The sequence below is a fragment of the Gambusia affinis genome, linkage group LG10 (assembly GCF_019740435.1).
Source record: "Gambusia affinis linkage group LG10, SWU_Gaff_1.0, whole genome shotgun sequence".
In the NCBI taxonomy this organism is placed as follows: Eukaryota; Metazoa; Chordata; class Actinopteri; order Cyprinodontiformes; family Poeciliidae; genus Gambusia; species Gambusia affinis.
The window spans coordinates 9,362,450-9,383,088 of NC_057877.1; the positions used below are offsets into that span (position 1 = coordinate 9,362,450).

Consider the following 20,639-nt stretch of genomic DNA (forward strand, 5'->3'; position numbering starts at 1 on the left):
TATAATTTCTGCCACAGCAAACTAAACAAGTCAGGGATGGAAATGGGAGACCCGTATTTTTTTTAAATATAGACCAAAATGCAGTCTAGTAAGGGGACAAAGAACCCAGCGCATCCTTGGATTTCTTCAAACTGGTTCATTTACCAAGCTGGCTTGTGAGGAGAAACAGAGGGCAAGAGGATGGTAGAGGACAGGCAAAAAGATTGAACTGTGTGTTGGAGCAAGTGACGTCAGCAGATGCCACAGCAGTCACCACTGAAGACAAACAACTGTTATTCTTAAAAATCTAAAATCTGGAACCGGTTTCCCTCGAAGTCATGCTCCAAAAAGAGAAGACTTCACGTTACTGAAAACGTTTTTTGCTCTTTGGTTGTCATTCTAAATAAATGCCAAACATTTATCAGGGATGAATAATAAGCCAGTCAAACCAGTCTACTTCCATTATTAAAATACAATACATGTTACCTAGGGTTTCATGTTTTTCAAATCTTGCCACGTAAATTATACGAGCTTAGAAAAATTTGACAAGTTTTGTGCAGCTTTGCTGTTAGTTTGAACATCATTTCAGCAACAGCAACATTTTGGATAACTCCAACTTAATCTGTCATAAAACCTGATTTGGGAGATAATGAGAACTGTAACCTAAGAAACTTTTAGGGGAAACTCACTGTTTTATGTAAAGAATAGATGTGGAAATTCATTTAAATGGTTAGAGCTTTTGACTGCTGTGTATGTGTGTGTTTATGTGTGAACAGTAGAGGCTATTACACACGGAAATAAATTATTTTTGGATTACTTTTTTTAATGTCTGCCTCTCCTGTTGCTCTAATTTTAACAATATAAACTAAAAGCTCATCCTCATGCACAATTGATATGATATGCTGTGTTGCTTCCATGGATAATGTAGGCAGAGAGTAAGGCCAGCCGGTAGCTGGTTAAGGATGAAGTCCTAGTTATCGTTGCCCCAGAAACATACAAAAAACAATTAAAAACAAAACCATGAAAGCATCCATGAAAGCATCCTCAGTGCATTTCAGCATCTGGACTTGACCAAAACTGATTTGAAAATCAGATTGGGATAAAAGGGATACCTGAAATAAATATTGATTGTTTTATCAATGTGCAATGGAATTTCTTCAAAATAAACATCTCCAAAATATTACTGTAAAGGTAAAAACGAGAGACATGTATGCAGTAAAAGAAGGGAGGGCAATCAGTACATGTGGCTGTACAGCTCTTTCATCACTTTTTGAAGACCCACCGAGGTCCAAAATTGATTTTTAGTGAAACGATGGAACCACGACTCCACCTCGACCAGAGTCTCCGGATCCCCCCCCCCTGCACAGTTTGGAAGTGCATTCATGTTTTAAAGGGAAGGCTGCACATGGAGGAGGCACAGTGCTGTCGTTACTGTGCCGTTCCTGAGCATTGCAGACTCTGACAAACTAGGACTGATGAGCACAGCAGGGGTCAGAGCTGCTATTTCAGTTCTTCTGACCACATGCTGCGCTCTGAGTCCAACTGCACATACACACTTGTATGTGTCTGTGTAACAGAGTGTCCGGGGATGAAAACATCTCTGGATGCTGAATCTGCTCGGCTATGTCAGGCATAGTATTTCATTTCTAAACCATTCGCCGTTTAGTATATTTAGACCAACTCGGTGAATATTTGTGGGAATGCCAGTTACTTATTAGACCACTGTTAATTTGGTTGACACTTTAATGCTCCAAGTTAACCCAGTAAGGTACTGTGCCTTGAAAAGCCTCCATACACTTTTCATATTGTGTTTCATTTCAGCCAACACAAAGCGGTGCGTAATTTCTTCTTTGAAGAGGAAAGGAAATTATATGAGGTTTCCAACATTTCTTACAAATAAGAATCTGAAAAATGTTGAATGCATTTGTCTTCACTGCCTCCGAGTTAAAACTTTAAAAAACAAATTTTTGCTGCAATTTCAGCTGCATGACCCTTGGGGATGCAACCAATAGCTTTGCATCGACATACTGAATGCTTATATATACGGTAGCTCTGCCTGTATGTTTAGGGTTGCTGTCCTGCTGGAAGAGGGAATCCTTCTTCAATCTCAAGTCTTTGTCAGCATCCAACAGTTTTAGATTCGCTGACAAAACGTTATTCAGATTCTCCAACATGAGCATAAGATAGCTGCAGCTCCTCCATAGTTATCTTTAGCTATTGCTCAGATTTACAACATCCATTACCGTCCTCTCAATTGATTTGGACGAGCTTTAAAGATTTGCAGATGTACATTTCTTGCTCAGTTTTGGTATAATGGACTGACGTGAAATATTTAAAAGTCGAGATTTTCTTTTATAACTTAGCCCGTTTTAAATTTCTGTTCATCCCCGACTCATCCCGTATGTTCTTTGACATTCAAGAAGCTCTATGAATACATCTGAAAGGCCATGTAGTGCACGTGGGTTATTAGACACAAAAATGAAAAACATGAAAAAAGGAATCATGATAAAATAGCTCTGAGAATTACCAGTTGTTTTTTTTTTGCTTTCTGGATACACCCAGCTACTGTAAATTACTTTCTTCATTGCCTCTTCTCAGCAACACATACCGTTTTCGTCAAACCAGCACAAGCGAAACACACGTGCGTGCCAGTACACAAACTCAGAGAAGAGCGTGACTCCAGCCCGCAGCTACACGGCCAGAAGCCTGAGACAGCAGAAAGCAGCAGATGCGCTCGCAGTGAGAACCTTGTAGCTCGAGCATCACAGTGAATCGGCTTGGAAAGGATGAGGGAGGAGTAATGTGTCAGCAGTTCAATCCGCTGGCCTCCACGGTGAGACTGACACACAAATTGAGAGTCAATTGTTACAACAACGGCCTGGTAGCATCCCTGCTCATCCTGAATAAAAAGAACTATTGGCAGGGAAATAACCTGCTGTAGTCTTTTCCTCTAGCTCTCATTGATGTGTTTTGGTTATTTTTTTCAGGACATTTTCGAGACAATGGAAAGTAGGACACACCCCTACGCTACCATATTTCTATTCTTATTATTCCATTTTGTGTTCAACATGCAAATGTAGAAAATAGAAAACTTTAAACTGATTTGTCTTACAGTGGATCAGTTAATGTGCAGAAAACCCAAGTATACACGTATACAAGTATTTCCATTTGTGATTATGTGAAAAGGGAAATTTCATTCAGATAATATTTTAGAGCGGCGTCATGGCAGCAAAAGAATATGTAAAAAGTTTACAATGTTTTTTAACCAGTTCAGCCAACTTACTGACTGAATTTGTGCCTTTTAGCTGCGAAAAAGACCCATAAAACAGCAGATATTCAGTTAAAAAAGTATTTAAAAAACAGTAGATATTTTGCTGTTGACGTGTTTTCTCTCAACTGGAAATTCGAGCAAACACGATTCTCTTAACTAATGTATGTAACAGGTGGGGTGTGAAATGGGCAGAATGTGACAGGAGCATAAAATAGAAAGTAGCGATCTGCTCTGATTATAGTTTATGTTTCAAACTGTCCTGTAGTATCACCTGGTCCTGCATTGAGGTCAACATGAATCTGTAAGCAAGAAAAATATAAAACTTTAGCCGTTATTTCTGCATGTTATGTCCATTTGCTGGAATAGCTTCGTGCTGTCTGTCTACACTTTTCACTTTATTTTCCACAAATATTTGAAGTGGTATCTATGTTATGTAAAACTTTGAAGTGCTGGTTTAGAAGTTTGAGATGCCTTCTCTTCTGCCAGTGGCCCATGTTCTTGTCTTTTCTTTTAAGTCTTTAAATAAAATTTTAAGCAAAATGTTTGGTCAGTTTTGACCCATTGGTGGATGAATGGAAACTCCATTTAGAAAAAGGCCTAATCTAGACCTGTAAAACACTTTAATCAAACTCTATAATCTCTTTTGGATTCTTTGTGTGGGTAAATAAGTGCGAAGGGGTGCGGGCGTGTGTGTACATGTGTTTATACAGAGTGGGTGTGCATGGGTGTGGAAAAGGTTTTCGGTAGTTACGTTGGTGAGGATGGGAGCTCGCACCACTTGGCACAAAGAACAGCCATGGGCAAGTAGTCTTGGCTCGTGGACCTCGCTGCAGCCTCAGGCAGAAAGACACCTGGCGCCTCCACAAAGTAGCCGCACAGAGGCAGGTCAGCAGTGAAGCGTAGGAGTAGCAGCCCCCAGGCCGAAGAGGCACAGAGAGAGATGCAGAGAACAGAACCAACACCAACGCATTGCCACGTCCCCCAGTGAAGGCCAAGCCCAGCGGCCAAGCACCACTCCCCTCCCCTTGGTGTTTGCAGGGTATATTTGAGTCTGTGTTGAAGTGAAATGCTGCAACGAAGGCAAGCCTGTGACCAGCATACATTCAAATTGTGTAGAAGACTACAATATTTTGCTTAGTTTCTTTTTTTTCTCCCCTCCCGAGGCATTGGGGGGGACCTGACAGGAAAGGGGGAGGAGAGGGAGGAAGACATGCGGCAAATGTCCCCGGGTCCGGGAATCGAACCCGTGACGGCCACGTTGAGAACTCTAGGCCTCCAAATGTGGGTCGCGCTATCCCCTTCTTACTTTTTGAGTGCAATACCATCGTTTGTATCAATTTCAGCTAAATGAAGCACATTGGTTTACATCTGAAGTTTGATTTCTTCATTTGTTCATAAAAGATGCTATTCTGTTTTGCTTTAATTGTGAGGTTTAAACAAAACAGGTAATAGGTTATGTGGTACAAAGATTTTTCTTTCATAAAAACCCATTATTGACCTTTTAAGAGACCCTGATTGACTCAAAGCTCTTTTGCTGAAAAGATTTTGATGGAAATTTTGCCATTTCTATCGACTTTATAAAGTTCAACAAAAAACCATAAATAGCAGCATTACAGATAAACGGTTTAAAGTTTCCAAGTTGCTGAATACCTATTCCCAAGTAAACACACACATCCATACCATTCCAGTTTCACTGAACTCCTGAGGTATTCTGACAGCAGGGCAGACAGAAAGATTGGCTGAAATCTATCTCTGAATCCTAACAAAGACCCACCTTATACAATGTGAATGAGCTCCAGCAACTAGCTGCTGTGAAAAAGACTTCCTAGCACAGCTCGACATTTTTCATAATTCACAACACGGAGTCTATAATCTCTGCATTTTTAGAGGCCTTCCTCCCTTTGTTACTTGTCATGTTCTTGCCTTCCCACAAATCTTCGCTGCAAGGACAGATCAGTGGTCGTGTCTGTCATAATGAGCACAGAGAGACCCCCTCCGTCACATCCACCTGCTGTGGGCTGGCTGCTGCATGATTCGTTTTGACTGATGCCCGGGACCACCAAACGCCTCAGCCACCCCGGCGCCCTGAGTGGGAGAGAAGTCATCTAGGCGATTTGAAAGCTGAGAAACTCCAGACGCGTGCACTCACACTCCCCACCTCACACTCCTCTATAGATTCAAAGTAACCTCAATTTGGACTCATACATTTCAGTGTTAACCTTCATGGCAGCTGACTCCATTTCCGAGGACATGAGCCCTAGCATGTTTTTAAACTGTTGATGGATATGCATTTGTCTGACAACAACTTTAAAAATAGACCTTGAATAACAGCACAAGGATCCGCGCCATCGCTCACCATGCTTGGATTCTCGTAATGTCAGACGCAACATTGAAGAGCGCCGTTCAAGCTATTCATCCAGCTTTTTCTTAGATTTTGTCACAGTGGCGTTTTATGTGACATACCAACATGAAGAGGCACATTTTTTTGGTGAAGTGGAAAGAATATGGGAGTTTGAAACTTCTTTTTTTTTTTTTTTTGCCTCTACCAGCATTGTGCATCTTTAAATTGAAAGTTTTGCTCTTCCTTGTTTAGCAAGACAAGCTTGAACTCATCATACTACCACATTTTGATCATTTATTTGGCCACTTGGATGCACCTCAACTGCACTGATGTTCAAATCTGATGTGTATCTTCACTGGCTGAGATTATATAAGTCACAGAGAGAACTATTTATCTTTTTCTTTCCCTTTCACAATTTTGCATTATTTTGTGTTGGTTTGACACATAAAGTCACAAAATGTGCGAAAAAGAGGTATGAATACTTTTCAGGGCACCGAACATGCAATGTGATCTGAAATCTCAGTTTGTTTCCTGCCTCTGATCTCCTGAGGGACCAGCTGTTGGATACAGGTGGAAAAGTGAAATATTCTTTCACCTGCAGGAAGGATTTTCTGGTTTTTAATCTGGTTTAGTCTCAATGCTCCATTGTGATGCTTGCATAACCTCACCAGGTTAGACTTTTCCAGTTTGCACATACACACACGACTCCACACAGAGGATTTTATTCTGTCTGACAGTTTGCTGTCAAGCTATCTGTTTCAATCCATCCCTCCCGTAATCTCCCAATTGGTGGCATACAGAGGTGATGTTGTTCTTTGCTTTATGAAACTCTACGCACCATCGGGGGCCCCAAGGCTGTACCTGACAGTAAACACTGACACGAAGGGATTCATAGTGAGGAAGAAATAAAAAGGCCTCTCTCACTGAACTGCAGCCTGAGATTTTAATGGGGTGACATAAGGCTCAGCAGAGGTCTCCTTATATCTGGTTTAAGGAGGTGTTTAAATGAAAATGACAGCAATAAAAAAAGAGATGAAGACACCCGGAGTGGCTGATGGCTTCATCTGCCATGTGGCTAAATGTTTTGTTCTTCCCCTCAGTGAATCATTTGATCTAAATAGTCCGATACAATTACAAGAAAAAGGGGAAAATGTTTCTCATACTTGGCTTGTATGAAACATTCAGTGAGGTAAAATATATATATACAAAACTTAGGTTGTGTAATAATAAAAAAATACATCGTTTAACAGCATATTTTTCGCTCAAGAAATTCAGGAAGTGAATTTAATTTATCACATGCCTTGCCCTCCAAAACATTTTAACAGGGCTACAAAATGAGAAAATATTCATAACAATATAGCATTTTATTTTTTTATTGCACCTGGAGGTTTTCTACAAGAAACAATGATTCAGTCATTCCTTTGCTATAACTGCGGCTTTGGGTGACGCAGTCCAAAAAAATAAAACAGAGCTTCCTGTGATGAGACTCCTGGAGGCTGAATGATCGCCAGGTTTTGTTGTGGCAGTAAAGATAATAAAGAACTTTATGATGCTATAAAGAAAAGTCGATTCCAAACAGCTTTTGTTTGCCTTTCTGACTTTCTGCAGAACATTAAGTGAAAATCCTGATGGTTCATTAGCTTTACAAACATAACAGTTTGATTGACTTTTACATCTCTAAATGAACAATCTCGTTCAAAATGTCACTGAGCAAAGATAACGGCTACTTTCCATCAGAAGACCAGAAATGTTTTTTTTTAATATATATATGTGCAAAACAGATTAAAATTCAAAGTGCTTTGAAAATAGTACAAATGTAATAACTGTGGTTGATAAGATTGCAATAATCAACATATTGTATTGTTTTACCAACAGAAAGACAAATCTGGCTTTAATTTGTTTTAAAATGATAGAAAAAAAATCCTAGATTTTTGTTTCGAAGTTTTGTGTGTATACTTTGGCACTGATATTTTTACTTAAGGTAATCAGACTATGAGAATCTCACCGACACAAAAGCATAATTCCACAGTATAATCGGTCACTACTTTCTACCCTCTTTACTGTTCGAGGGGATACAGAAAGTCTTTTCTCTCTCTCTCACCACACAGTGGTGTGTAAATCCATTTCTTCATACTCCATGATGGAACCTGGTGTCCTTAAAGGGTACATTGTTACAAATCCCATTCATTTAATAGGGGGCTGCCAAGTGCACCGGATTAGATTCAGCAAGAGTGTTTGATATGAACAAATTGAGGAATTACACCATTAGAAGAAAGAATAAGAGAAACTTGCTGAGGAGCGGCAGAGCGAACAATGGCAGATTAAGCCGTGGATAGATTTACAGGGAGGTGACTGGTGAGGTTCGACGAGTCCAGAGGACATTTACAGTTCGACAGGAATTGACCGCTCCATGTTGTAGCACGCTGAAGTTCAGGAAGCTATCAAAACATTATGCCAGGGGCTGCCTCACCAATGACCAGAGGAGTAATAAAACGAAAAGTCAGGGATAAGAGAAGCATGGGAGATAAAAAAGGAAAATAAGTAGGGGATAGGGAGAGAAAAAGAGGGTTGGTAGGAATAAAGATGGGAGCAACGGGGAGAAAGACAGTAGAAAAATCAATAGACTTCTATATGCGGTGTTGGGAACATGCCCTCGCTCTGCTCCACACAGCCTATCCAAGGTCCGCAGCAGACAGACTGAACATCCATCCACAGACCCAATCTGACAATTTGCCACCACAGGCTGTCCCTGTCACATGCACACACACCAATCGTACGGGCTCTTCTCCTCCAAATCTAGCGCTCTAATTTGGTTGTGGGCTGGCTGCCGTGTTATTGATGTTGCCAGGGGTCTGATCCATCTTTAGTCTGGGACAAGGCTTTAGTCAAGATGACAATAACTCAGAGGCATCCTGTTCCCTGCTTGCCAGAGCATCAGACTGGCATCAGTAATTTAGAAGCTGGATAGATAGCCAATAATACTATATGCCCCGGCGTTGCTTCATCACCCAAGAGGGGCTGGATGTCAGTGCTGCCTAGCCTCCTTGCTGTAAATTTCCATTATAGCTTGCATGTTTTGGACTGTAAATCAATTCTGTAATTTTTACTAACCGTTACAAAACTTTGTGAAATCTCGGGTTGGGAGTTGCACAGTATGAAAGAAAGAGTTATTACAAAAAAATATGAAAGGAAACGTGTGTACTGCCTTGCAGGGTATGAAATGAGGGATTAAGACATTTTCTGAGTGTGTTTCTGTGTTTGTTTTTAATGGTGTGACACAAAAGATAAATTATTGAATTTTTCTGCAGCGTGAACTTGCCTCGCTTGTGCTTCTTTGCTTAGATTTAGCTGGATAATGTGTGTAGAGGTGTGTGTGGGTGAACTGCTTTGTGTTTGCACACACAGCCTTTTTAGCTGGAGGCTACCACATTGGGGAATTGCAAAAGGTTCATGTGGAGTTATGTAGCAGTCCAGTGTCTTATCAAAAACAATATACTGCCAAACAGAGCACAGAGGGGCCTGAGCCTGGTCTGATAACAATGAATGACACGTGAAACAGAAAAAAGAAATGTGGAAAAAAAAAAAAACGAACAAGGTAAAGACGGAGAGAAGCAATTTAGTCTACATAGTTGTGTGTTAGTGTAATCTCTGATCATTGATTAAAAAGATGTACGTACTCATACAGACAGCATTGTTGACCACATGATTTCTCATTTCTTCTTCTCCAAGAGCTGTCTGTCCTCTTACCCTTTCCCTCTTCTCTGTCTCCATCCCCATGTATGAATGGCTGCTGTAACTTCAGCTGCACCAGAAAGCCACTGCTACAAGCAACACCACCTAGGCACTGTGCTTCTTGTTCCCTGCCAACTGCAAGGCCAGCCGCACCAATGAAATATGAGCTGGATGGAGAAAAACATTCTCTTGTCCTGACTGATTTCATTAAATGTTGTTATGCAACCCGCAGGAGAATGACATGGCAACAATTTTATGTAATAAATGACAGAAAATGACCTTCAGACACGTAGCTACGCGAATCAGTTTTTGCTCCTGCTAACAAATCAATCTGACATATTTACACATTCACCAAATTAAATGGCTGCATAATGGGTCACTGTCAGGCTAGACAGCAAGCACACAGAATATATTAAGTGCACGCACTCAGTCTGGAGCAAAGAGTGTTTGGTCTTTTGTTATTTGGTCTGCTCTGATCTATTGAGACCATGATCTAATCAGAATATTCCCTTGTTGCTCTTATTATATGGATTCAGGTGAGTCCCCTGCTTCAAATCACACAGTAAACATGAGCACAATTCTCAACAAAGGCAGTTGCTTCGGGGAAGAAAAAAAAAATACAATAACATAAAACATAGACATAAATGACTTATAAATCCCAGCAAATTATCTTCTCTGTGGAAGATCCAGTTATGCAAAAACAATAAAGCAACGTTTTAAAACAACAAACACAGTAATAGAATAGTCAAACATGCTTCCCCTGTAAAACCTCACAATAAAAACATATTTTTAACATATCATTACTGAAGTATTTTCACAATTTATCACTTCACAACCACAAGACACAAAATATATCAAATTTTTATGTTATGTACCAATACACAGAAACATGAATCAGAATTTTGAGGTAAGCTGATCAGCAAACAGTGTCGGTACATCTCATCGTGAAGACAAGGAAGACAGCAGACAAGCTAGGAGAAAGTTTGAATCAAGTCTAGGTTGTAAAACAACAACAGTTGAAGCTCTTACTAAAGACTGTTCAACATATCTTTAAAGACCTTTTGACAAAGCAACTAATAGTTATGAGCCTCAGCATTTCATAAGAAGAAAGCCACTGTTGAAAGAAAGCCTTAAAAAGCCCTGTTTGCAAACCACCTGGAGAACAAAACAAATGTGGACGAGAACGGAGATAATATGCTCCATACGGTATTAGTTTTGGAAAAGTTGGATGGAGCTAAAAATGGAAAAATCCAAGAAAGAAATATTTTAGAGGGTGGAAAAGACGTGAAACTGGAGAGGAGGTTCACCTTTCATCACAACTATCCTAAATATAAAAATGGAGCAACAAGAAAATGAATTAGATCAACATATATGACACATGCTAGAAATGACCCAGTCAAAGTTCAGACCTTTTTGTTTTCATTTCATATTTGGGTGTTTCTCTGTGCTGCACCCCCAGTGCTTTAAGTCAAATAAAACTATTAAAAAGTTATTTCCAATTTTATTTGGTTGCTTTATTTTGTCTTTCACTTGTTTCCTGGTTATAGCTTCAAAGATGGGCTTAATGTTTTGAAAACTGCTTTTATCCAGTGTTCATTAAAAAAATGTTCATTCTGATTGGAATATAATCAGACTTTCAAGAGGAAAATCTTCATAAAAATAGTTTGGAGAAAAAATTTAAATTAATAAAAAAGGAGAGGTTCTTTAAAAATCACATTATTTAACATCTGAGCCTGCACATGTTTATTATTAATTTGGACAAGAAGGGACTAAGTGGCTATAGAAAGCAATGTTTGTTCATTTACTTTGCCATAGTAGCGAGTCCAATTAAAGAAATAAAAGAGAGAAAATCAATTCAAGTGCACAGAGACAACCCCCCTCCCTCCAGAATATTCCTGTCATGGTGCACAATGGAAGTGTGAGAAAAAAAAGTTGAGGCCAGCACCCAAAACTGGGACAGAGTGAATGCGAGCAAACTGGAAAATGAGAAGAGACCGTAGTCAATTACAAGTCCCATCTTGTAGTTTGTGTCTGCATTGATTTGTCGGGCACTAGGTTCTCCGTCGCTCCCCAGTTCATCTAATTGCACTCACTCTGACCCACTAATTACTTGCCTAAGACCTAGTTGGTCTCACCTCACTGCAGTGCCTCGCTGTCTGCAGCTGTCTCTGTTATAGCGTGGGAGTGAGAGAAAGGAAAAGAAAAAGAAGGAAAAGGCGAGAAAAAAAAAATAAACTGAGAACCAGGGTTGAATAAAAATCCATTTTAGACAGGGAAGCAGAGGGGAGTGGTAAAATTAAACAACAGGCGACACAGGGGAGGAAACAGGGGAGTGGATGTTTGAAATTTGAGACATTTGATAGAGACTCTGAAGTCAGATGGTGTCCGTGCAACAATGACAACCTGCTTGATGAGAATCCTTTGCTTCTCATCAAGTCCCCTACAGACAGTGCCTTCCAAATATCTTCCGTTTTCAATTTTTTTGCCACAGTTAGATGTTAGACATCTAATTAAAATAAATTTTAATATCACACAAAATTCTGGTTTTATTTATTAAGGGGGGTTAGGGGGGAGTTACCTATACAACCTGTACTTTTCACCATGCAACTTCTTCCATGGATTCAATTTTTGCCTCGTTCTCGTTTTTGAATAATGAACACAAGCCAGACCCACCGTGTTTTAAGTGATGTTCTGCGTTCTTTGTGGACTACACAATCGTGTATGATTGTGCATGCATTGTTTGCAGTTCTTCTATGACGACAACAAGACTAAAACCTCTAAGATCTTGGTGCAAAGCAAGCACTAGCATAACTTTAGATATGGAGGCAGTTTGGTGGTTGAAGCCATTGCCCCCCAAATGGCTTCAACCACCAAACTGCCCATATTCTAGCTCTGAAAAACTGGCTATTTTTCGGAAAAAAGAGCAACAGACAAGCGACCAATCAAAACCTTGTGAACTCCAGGTGTAAGACTGTAACACACACACACACACACACACACTGTTTTTTCCATTAATAAGACAGCAGATTAGGATAAGAAAAAGGTTCAACCTGACATTTCATGTCTTCCCACTGTTTATTTTTACACCACCTGTCATGGAGGTCAATGTGCTGCATAGAGTTGCACTAACAGCTGAGGGTTAGTTGTAGATTCAGATTTTCTCTGAATCTATAAATCTCATTTGTGACTGAAGGTTCTGGACAGGGGCATGATGTGTTGCTTTCAGAGACCTTCTAAAACCTTAAAAAAGGTAGGGCTTTTAGAGACCTTCCTTCATGTGTTAGAAAAGGTTTTATAGAAAAGTTGTTTATACATAATTGAGAGCAATCGGATCAATGTCAACCACAAAATGTGATTTAACGAGGGGTAATTGTTCACAATTGGAGAACATTTAAGAGTGACATAAACTCAAAAGTAGATTAATTCAGTCAGAGGTAAAACATATTTCCACAGCAAGGCACTTAAGGAAATTCCTATTTATAAGCAAAATCACTGATGGACATCATCAATGCGTTCATTTTCTGGTAATATAAAAACGAACTTACCTGATGGAATGAGGCCAAAAGCCCAGTCAGGTACAAGACTGCCAAACGGGTTGCTAGTGTCCTTGTCCTCTGTAGCCTCTGTGGTTCTGTGTTCCTCTGGTTTTAACTCTGTGGAAGGTGTCCGGACACTTCCCACAACAAAAGATTCAGTGACTGCAGATCTGGACTCCATTTCTGTCAGGCCAATTTCAGAGTTTATGGCTTTGGTGCTCAACTGAACGACTCCAGTTTGAGCTCCTTCAGTAGGCATCAGAGTCACCGAGAGAGGGTTTTGCTGGTCCGGTACACTAATGTTCTCCTGCTTTTCCTGAACCCATGAAATGGAAATAGAGGCTTCCTCTGTAGAAGAGGTGTCTGAAGTATTTTCTGAGATAAGGACTGTGGTGGCAGGATAGGTTCTGCGTGGCTCTGTGGCCAAAGGCTCCACTGTGGTCAACTCAGAAGATGTCAGTACCTCCAGCAGAGCTGCAGGTGTGGAAGCCATCCCCATCTCTTTACTCTCATCTTGTGTTTGCAAAGAAGACGGCAGAGAGAGCATCTCAGTCGGTCTGTGGACATAAAGTATCCCTCCCTTTGCCTCCTCAGCTGTGTCTGACTCCATGGCACCCTGTGGCGAGGCGGTGGGTTGATTAACCAGCAGCCACTGAGACAGAGTAGTGTGCTCTCCCACTGTCACAAAACTGCTTGGTTTGGGTGAAACTTTGGATGTGGGACTTAAATTGACACCAATGCTGGACAGTGTGTTGACTTTCATTTCAAAGCCAGCCGGAAAGCTGCTTCCATTTCCACTTCCCTCCACATCTTTCTCTTCTCCTGATGCAGCTCTGCCTTTGTCGGTCAAAGCACCTTCGAGATCCTGATCTTTGCCTTCACCTGAGTAGTTCTCCAGGTTCTCCTGATGAAGGGAGTCGGGCAGCGTCATCAACTCCAGAGGTCCTGCTTTAGATTCTTTTGGCTCCCAAGATTCTTGCTCATCCAGGTAGGCCACATTTGCAGGACGACCTCGTTTGGGACCATTTTCTGACTTAATCGGCCAATGGAAGTGAGTATTGGAGACGGACGCAAGGAAATGGCCTTGCTTGGAACCCTGAAGACCAGATTTGTTGACATGTTTGTACGGTGAGGAATTCTCAGTGGGATCAGAAGGAAGAAATTCTGAAAGAAAGAAAGAGACATGGAGAAGTGATTAATATGATTCGAACACTTGAGGTGGTGAGGATCTAAATGTATGGATTTGTAATTGCCATTAAAAACAGATCACAGCTTAACAATGATTAGAAAAAGGTGACCACATCTCAGCACAAGCTTGGCTTTATTGAAGCGAGCCGTGCTAGGTTTCAGGTTAACGGTAATCCAATGCAACTTCTTCAATGGTATTTATATATTCAGTTTTTTTTTTCTTTAACTAAACTGCCTTTTTAAGATGATAGAAATATAATTTAATGGAGTCTGACTAATACCAAATGAAACAGATTTCTTGACAGATATTTTATGACAATTTTGCACAGTTTTGCTATCCTTGGTTTCCTTTTCAACACCTCACCAAAACTTATTCAAGATGTCTGTTGGAGATGGCTTTTATAAAAATGTTCTGTATTTACCTTTTTATCTTAATGTCATTTCTGTTGTTCCCCAGCAGGAGACTAACAGTGTCTGAAGGAATTTTTCTTTCACATTTAAGATACAAATATTTGAAATCGAAACTAGTGTTCATCTCTAGACAAAAGTATAACTGTGAAAGTGGGTAAAGTGTAGCAAAACAACTTAAAATAAACCACTAAAGAGACAGAGTGACAGAAATGGATGGCAATACAGGTGAGTGATCATAAAGTTTTGTTTGAACAACCCATTGCTGTCGACAACAAGGCTTGCCAACAGCAAATAAACTAAAATTAACACTAGAATGCACAAAAGTAAACAAAAATATGCAATAAATGCACACACATCAACACACAGCAAATGAGAGCCTATACCTAAACGTAATTTCATCTACTACTCTCAGTCCCTGAGGAGTATTTTACTCCAAACAGCCTCTTGCTGATATACAGTTACGGTGGAGGCCATACGGAAACAAACAGGAGCGTTTGCAACACGATAGTCAAATAATTAGCTCTGTAACCAGCTCCATCTGGGGTCATTTTATTTAGATTAAGTGGTCCACTGTACCTTATCAGCTTACAAGCTTTAAACCTGACTCTGTCAACATGATCAATAATTCATTCTGTCTGCATGAGTGAGTCATGGCTGGTATGAGGCGGCTTTTTTTAGGGCAGCGCTGCAGCTGCATCTGCATCTGCATTTGTGAGGGGCCGGTGCATGCAGCATTCATCTTCGCTCAGCTCTGTCTCCGCCTTGCTTAACATGTCCTAAAAGTGCAGCGGCACAACAAATTACAGCACGAGCCGGAACATGCACAAAGATGTCCATGCATAAAACATTAAACTGAACGTAAATTATTCAGAAGGTGCTCCGTTGCCTTATGCCTAAGTGAGGTTTATGAGTTGCGGGTTCATTACCATAAGAGCCTTGTAGCCAGACATAATTGTCCTATTAATAATCCAAATAGGTAATTACATAGTTTTACTTTGCACGCTGATAGAAGTGGGAATAATTAAACACATTAATCTGGTTTGATCATCTACGTAATGACCCATGTAATAAATAAAATGTGACGATTAGGTGTAGGTTTGGATGATTTCATGGCAGCATTTAGAGCACCGGTTAAGTTCATCTCTGTTGCTGTAAATCTGTCGGCAGCCGACTGAGAAGAAAGGAAAAAAAAAATCAACCCGAAGCAGAAGCGCTGCAAAACAAACTTATAATAAGCCCCTTTCAGACTGTAATTGCGTGCTTCCAACTGTAAGTGCTTCTGCCTCGGCTGCGTTCACTCCACTTCACCAGGGTAAGCGGGCTGCAAGAATCTCCTGGGTCAGGCAGACATGATATTAAATTGTGAGAGCGGAGCCTGACAAAGGGAAGAAGGAAAGGGGAGCTGGAAACATCGTACCATCTACAGATACGGCGTCTAATAAAATACACTGAGGACATATTGCAGGGATCTATGAACAATGTCAGGAGCATCTACATGACATTTTTCAGTCGAACCAGTTCAGGGTCACAGTGACTGGGCTGATGTGAGATGTATAGTGTATGTGTCTGTATTGTGTTTTTTTAAGGGATAATGTGGAATTAATAGAATCAAAGAATTATTTGATAGTTACAAAAAAAACAACCCAAAAAAACCATAACTTACAGACTGAAAACATTTGTTTGTTAGCCTGCAAGATATACTCTCTTTCAATTTAAGGGCACCAAGCATACCTAAATGGAGAATATGTCGAATTAAAAGTAATTTCCAAATCTGCTTTTTGAATAATAAGTCAAAAGAGAGAATTTACCACAAGCTGTTTTCCCTTCATTGTGAATTCATCTGGTTGTTAAACTGTCCAAATATAATCTGTGGCTGGTGTCTACAAAGTCATCCTGACCTAGACCTCGTCAACTGAACGTCTCCAGAGGGAGATAGTAATGTGATTGTGAAAGTCTGCAAAGTGCTTTTCAAATGAGTGGTATCATGTATTTTCCAGGCACATAGTGGCATTTTATAACAAAGTCAAGTAACTATTTTTTATTTCGAAAAATGCAATACATAGCAAACATAACTTAAAAGAAACAATCTGACATCTCAAGTTTCAAGGATTTCTCTTTCCAAGTATACATGAAAGAATCAGAGAACCACTCCATGTATGTTTTTTGATGAGAAAATAACATTATAACATGATATAAACCTAAAAAAGTTGATTTTACAAAATACTGCCCCTTTAACAGGCAGGAGGGATCGTCTCCCATTTCCTACCATGATTCCATTGAACATGTTGAAAATTTGAGCTTCTACCATCGGGTAAAAGATTCAGCTAAAAAGCATAGATAGTAATTATATTTTGTTCAATCTGTCGTTTTCATTTCTATTTTTTTTTCAGTTTTGCCATATTTTTATACAGCTATTGTAGCAACAGCAATGAAAAGTGTATTAGATTTTTTTTCTGCTATGAAGATGCTATTTATTTGGCTGAAATGATTCCACTCTGGTTTTTTTTTGTTTTTGTTTTTTTTTTGATGCAGTTTTTAATATTGCAGCAAATCAAATATCAACAATACCTATTTTGTGCCAGTAGTTGGCAACAACCTCATTGCTTTAGCGATGAACGTTTCACCAGAATGCATTGCATCCATGGCAAAGCAAAGCGTTCTACTTAATCAAAAAACTCAACATGTCACTTTTAATTGCAAAGGACCGCTGTGATCCAGCAGACATCCTGCAGTGTGCTGTGGCAGAGTTAGCTCAACCCTCTGATGAGTCCATAGGAAGGAACTTCAGCTTGGCAGTTTCCCATCACAGCAGTTTCAGAGAGAAAGAGAGAAAGAGAGAGAGAGAGAGAGAGAGAGAAAAAAAAACTCTTCACCTCGTCGTCTTTTCTCCATCTTTCTCGTTTCCTTGCTGCGGTCTTGTTTGTTCCCCACCCTCTACTGTGATCATTAGCGTCTACCTTCAGAGGAGCCAGGCCCTTAATTGGCTGAGACGTAGATGGAGATTGGAGTGAGCAGAGGCGCAGGCCTGCCTCCGCGTTAATTGGATAAGGCTGTAAATAATGCATGACGTCTAAAGCTTGGGTTTTCGTTAATACCTTGATATGGAGTTGCCAGGGGATTTCAGGTAACACAACGGTGAGTATTTATATTAATAAAGCCATGAACTGTAAGGTGAGAAAAGCAGAGCACTTATTGAATAATTCTTCTAGCTGTCTGTGAGAGTGAGAGTGTTTGCCTTACTCTCTGTCCTCTCCTTTTCTCATGGCTATTAGAAGCAAAGCTGCCTCCCTTCGCCATGAGCTGTACTACACCTTCCTCTACAGCTTTTGTGTGTCTCCCCAGTCGATTATTATTACGGTAGATGTATTGCTTGGTTAGTTTTCGGTTTAGGAATCTTCTAGCTTGTACGGCGCCTTAGAGAAGTGATAATACTTCTTAATCGTCTTTTTAACCTAAAATTTCATTAGATTTTTTTTCTCACTTTTGGATCTTAAATTATGCATGATTTAGATTTCTTTTATGATCAGAAATAATGTGTGGTATGCATATTTATTCACCCCCTTCACTCTAATCCTCATAAATAAAAGCCAGTGCAACCAGGTGTCTCTCGGATTCATCTGAAGAGTAAACAGTATCCATTTGTCTGTAATTTAATCCCAGATTAACCGCAGCTGTTTGCTGAAGTCCTCAGCAGTTTGTTAGAAAACATTATAGAACAAGCAGAGTCATGAAGACCAAGGAACATGGCGGACATGTCAGAAGAAAAGATTAGGATTTAGAGCTTGGAGGCCCTGTTTTTTTTTTCCTCATCTTTAAAATGAAAAGAGTGTGGCACAACCTACCAAGACATGGCCACCCATTTAGACTTATGGGTCAGAAAAGGAAAACATTAATCAGAGACTCATGGAGCTGCAGATATCTTTTGCTATGGTGGGAAAAATCTGTTTGAAACACTCCACAATGCAACTTTTATGGAATTAAAATTGTTTGTTTTATCTTTCTTATTACTGAAAAGAGATCATCAGAAATCTGCTCTGCAAAGTCATATTGTGGATATCTAGGTGATGGTCTGAAGAAGCAAAAGATGGAACTTTTTGACTTATGTGCAAAAGGCTATATGTGGTAGAACTCCAAGACCCTGAAAAGACCTCACTCATCATAAAACATGTGGCAGACAGCAACATGCTGTGAGGACTCCTTTCTTCTGCAAGGACAGGGAACCTGGAGAGAGTTTATAGGAAGATGAATGGAGCTTAATGCAGAGCAATTTTGGAAGAAAGCCTATTAAACACTGGGAGGAAAAAAATAACACTCAGACAGGGTTTCACCTTCCAGCAGGACAACCTTTTACTCTGAGAATTTGTGGCATGACTTGAACCTTAATGATCCCAGACGTCCTTCATTCAGTCTGATTGACTTTGAGCTATTTTGCAAGAGGAATGGGCAATAATTTCAGTCTCAACAAGAGAAAAGCCGATAGAGAAACGCCCTGAGATACTTGCAGCTATGTTTGCCTCACATTGACTCATTGAATAGATATCCAATCTACACTGTTCAGGAGATGGAAAAATCCCTGCATACTTTATTCCTCCCACGTCAACTCTCAGTAAAAAGGCAATAAGTCTGCTAAAATTAGGGTTTTTAAAGCATACCAGCAGAAAATAAACTGTTGACCTTTTCTATCCACACATTCCTCAAAGAAGGCCTTCTTGTGTTTTTGTTTAACAAAGACCAAAATTCTGTTTTGTTTTCTTTTCGTTTAATTTATTCACCGCATTTAATCTTTTAAGCCTGATGCATCTTTGACTCCTAGGAATAAGCTGCAAGTTTGGATGCAGGTCGGCTTTGTTTTGAAGGAGAGGAATTCAAGCTCGCCAGGCAAACAAAGCGCCGCCGATAGGTTTCTATACAGTACATGACGCCTCCCTTTTGTTTGTTTGCAATTACAGTTTAATTAAATTTCACGCGATGCCTCAAATTACCCTGCGGAGGAATATATTACAGGATCCTCGAGGGGAAATAACTGAAAGTGTAGCGCAGAGGCTGAGACTGTTTGAAAAGGGTGACATAAATAGATTCCGTATTTACCAGCAGCATTTAAATGCACCACGCCTCCATTCAAAGCCAAACAGTTTCCGTTCGGCTTGAATTCAAACGAAACAGCATTGCTTTTGGGTTACAATAGGTTCATGTCGGACATGTGAAAATCACAGATGAGGTCTTACCATTAAACGTGGATTGCAGGTTGTCATTGATCGAGCTGGTTCCTCCGTTCGCAGGGTGAGCGCTGCTGGGCTTTTGCTCGGCATTTTCGATCGAAGGCACCAGGTTAATGAGAGGCATCAGCTCTTTTTCCTGCTCTGACAGCCCCTTTTCTGAATTCTGTAGTCCGCTTTTGGGACCCCTGAGGGGGAAAGTGCCACTTCTGTGCTCCAGGATGGCATTGTCCATGCTGCCCTTGTTTCCGCCGGGTTTCGGGATACTCAGGTTTTCGCCGAACGCCTCTCCCTCCGTTTGGTTCTCTGCAGCTTTTTCCTCAGGCAGTGTGGGTCCCTTCTCCGTCTTGCCAGTCCCTTTGCTCCCTGTCCAGAACTTGAAGGGCCTCATGAGAGTGTTAACAAATTCAGTGAGAAGACTGTAACTTGCCTGAGGCTGGGGGGTGGAAGAGGCAACGGGGGATAACACTGGCGCGTCTGATCCAAGATAACTGCGATCCAGGTCCTCGTGAGCTGAAACCCCACGGCTCTCTGCACTTTCGAGGTCCGGGAAGCCAGAAGTGATGTTGCTGCCAGCTCCATCAGAAGCGTCTATCGGGCCAATTGTGGATCCATTGTGTCTTTCATCCCACTTTTCCTCAGACTTCAAGTCGATTAAAACATGCTCTTCGGATGTCTCGGACGACTCGTCATTCTTACTAAATGAGGGGCTTACGGTTTTGTTTAAGGAAAACCAGTTAGCCCAGAAGGACGTTCGGACGGAGGGCCCCCGTCGCTGGGCTTCCGTGACTAAAGACGAGGCCTCCAGTGCTGGTCTCCGAGGATGGAACGAAGCCTTCGCCTCAGAAGCCTGGATCGCCGCTGGCTGGTGGGCTGCAACACACAACATTCACATTTCGCTTCACTTGCTTTATCTGCAGCTGCACAACACCTGTCATTATAATCAGTGCTGGAGTGAATGCCAA

At 40.6% G+C, this 20,639-nt stretch overlaps 1 protein-coding gene across 1 annotated transcript in view; it reads right to left on the reverse strand.

Annotated features, from left to right (window-relative positions):
• The window catches only part of ncanb (neurocan b), a 153,099-nt gene that overhangs the window by 65,280 nt on the left and 67,180 nt on the right, over positions 1–20,639 (reverse strand). The window contains exons 8-9 of the mRNA XM_044129077.1: positions 19,684–20,547; positions 12,869–14,023 (exon numbers count right to left, since the gene is read on the reverse strand). Coding sequence (XP_043985012.1) covers positions 12,869–14,023; positions 19,684–20,547 — 2,019 coding nt within the window. The remainder of the gene's footprint in view (positions 1–12,868; positions 14,024–19,683; positions 20,548–20,639) is intronic.